The sequence below is a fragment of the Nestor notabilis genome, unplaced genomic scaffold (assembly GCF_000696875.1).
Source record: "Nestor notabilis isolate BGI_N333 unplaced genomic scaffold, ASM69687v1 scaffold13088, whole genome shotgun sequence".
NCBI lineage: Eukaryota > Metazoa > Chordata > Aves > Psittaciformes > Psittacidae > Nestor > Nestor notabilis.
In genome coordinates this window covers 29,818-30,223 of record NW_009940653.1, presented here as the reverse complement: position 1 = coordinate 30,223, position 406 = coordinate 29,818, and the positions used below count along the sequence as shown (strand labels likewise).

At 44.3% G+C, this 406-nt stretch overlaps 1 protein-coding gene across 1 annotated transcript in view; it reads left to right on the top strand.

Annotated features, from left to right (window-relative positions):
• Positions 1-406, top strand: part of LOC104410336 (putative RNA exonuclease NEF-sp) — a 13,402-nt gene that overhangs the window by 10,075 nt on the left and 2,921 nt on the right. The window contains exon 15 of the mRNA XM_010020470.1: positions 13-232. Coding sequence (XP_010018772.1) covers positions 13-232 — 220 coding nt within the window. The remainder of the gene's footprint in view (positions 1-12; positions 233-406) is intronic.

Sequence of the window (406 nt, the reverse complement as noted above, 5' to 3'; positions counted from 1 at the left end):
CTGAATCCACAGGTCCAGAGACGTGTCACTGCAGCAATGCTGGACTGTGACGTTTTGATAAAGGAACTAGAACTGGATGTAGAAAATGAAGGCGTGATTTATGTGGCGGGTCTAAAGAAGTCATTAACAGAGATGGACTTGCAAGAAAAATTCAGCCAGTTAAAAGACCTGGAAATACTGTTTCTGCCAAAGGACCTGCAGAGTGGCAAGCACAGGAACTGCTGTTTCCTCAGTAAGTAGCTTCACATGCAGCCTGCTTATTTCCTTCAAATAAGCTCATTCAGCAGCCCTTGGGACTTTGCAGAGACACAGCAAGAGCTACTGCCACTCATGTATGCTCAAAGTGATGGTATTTCAGATACTCCAGTGAAAGGGAGTATTGTTTGGAGGAGCAGTTTACAGATAA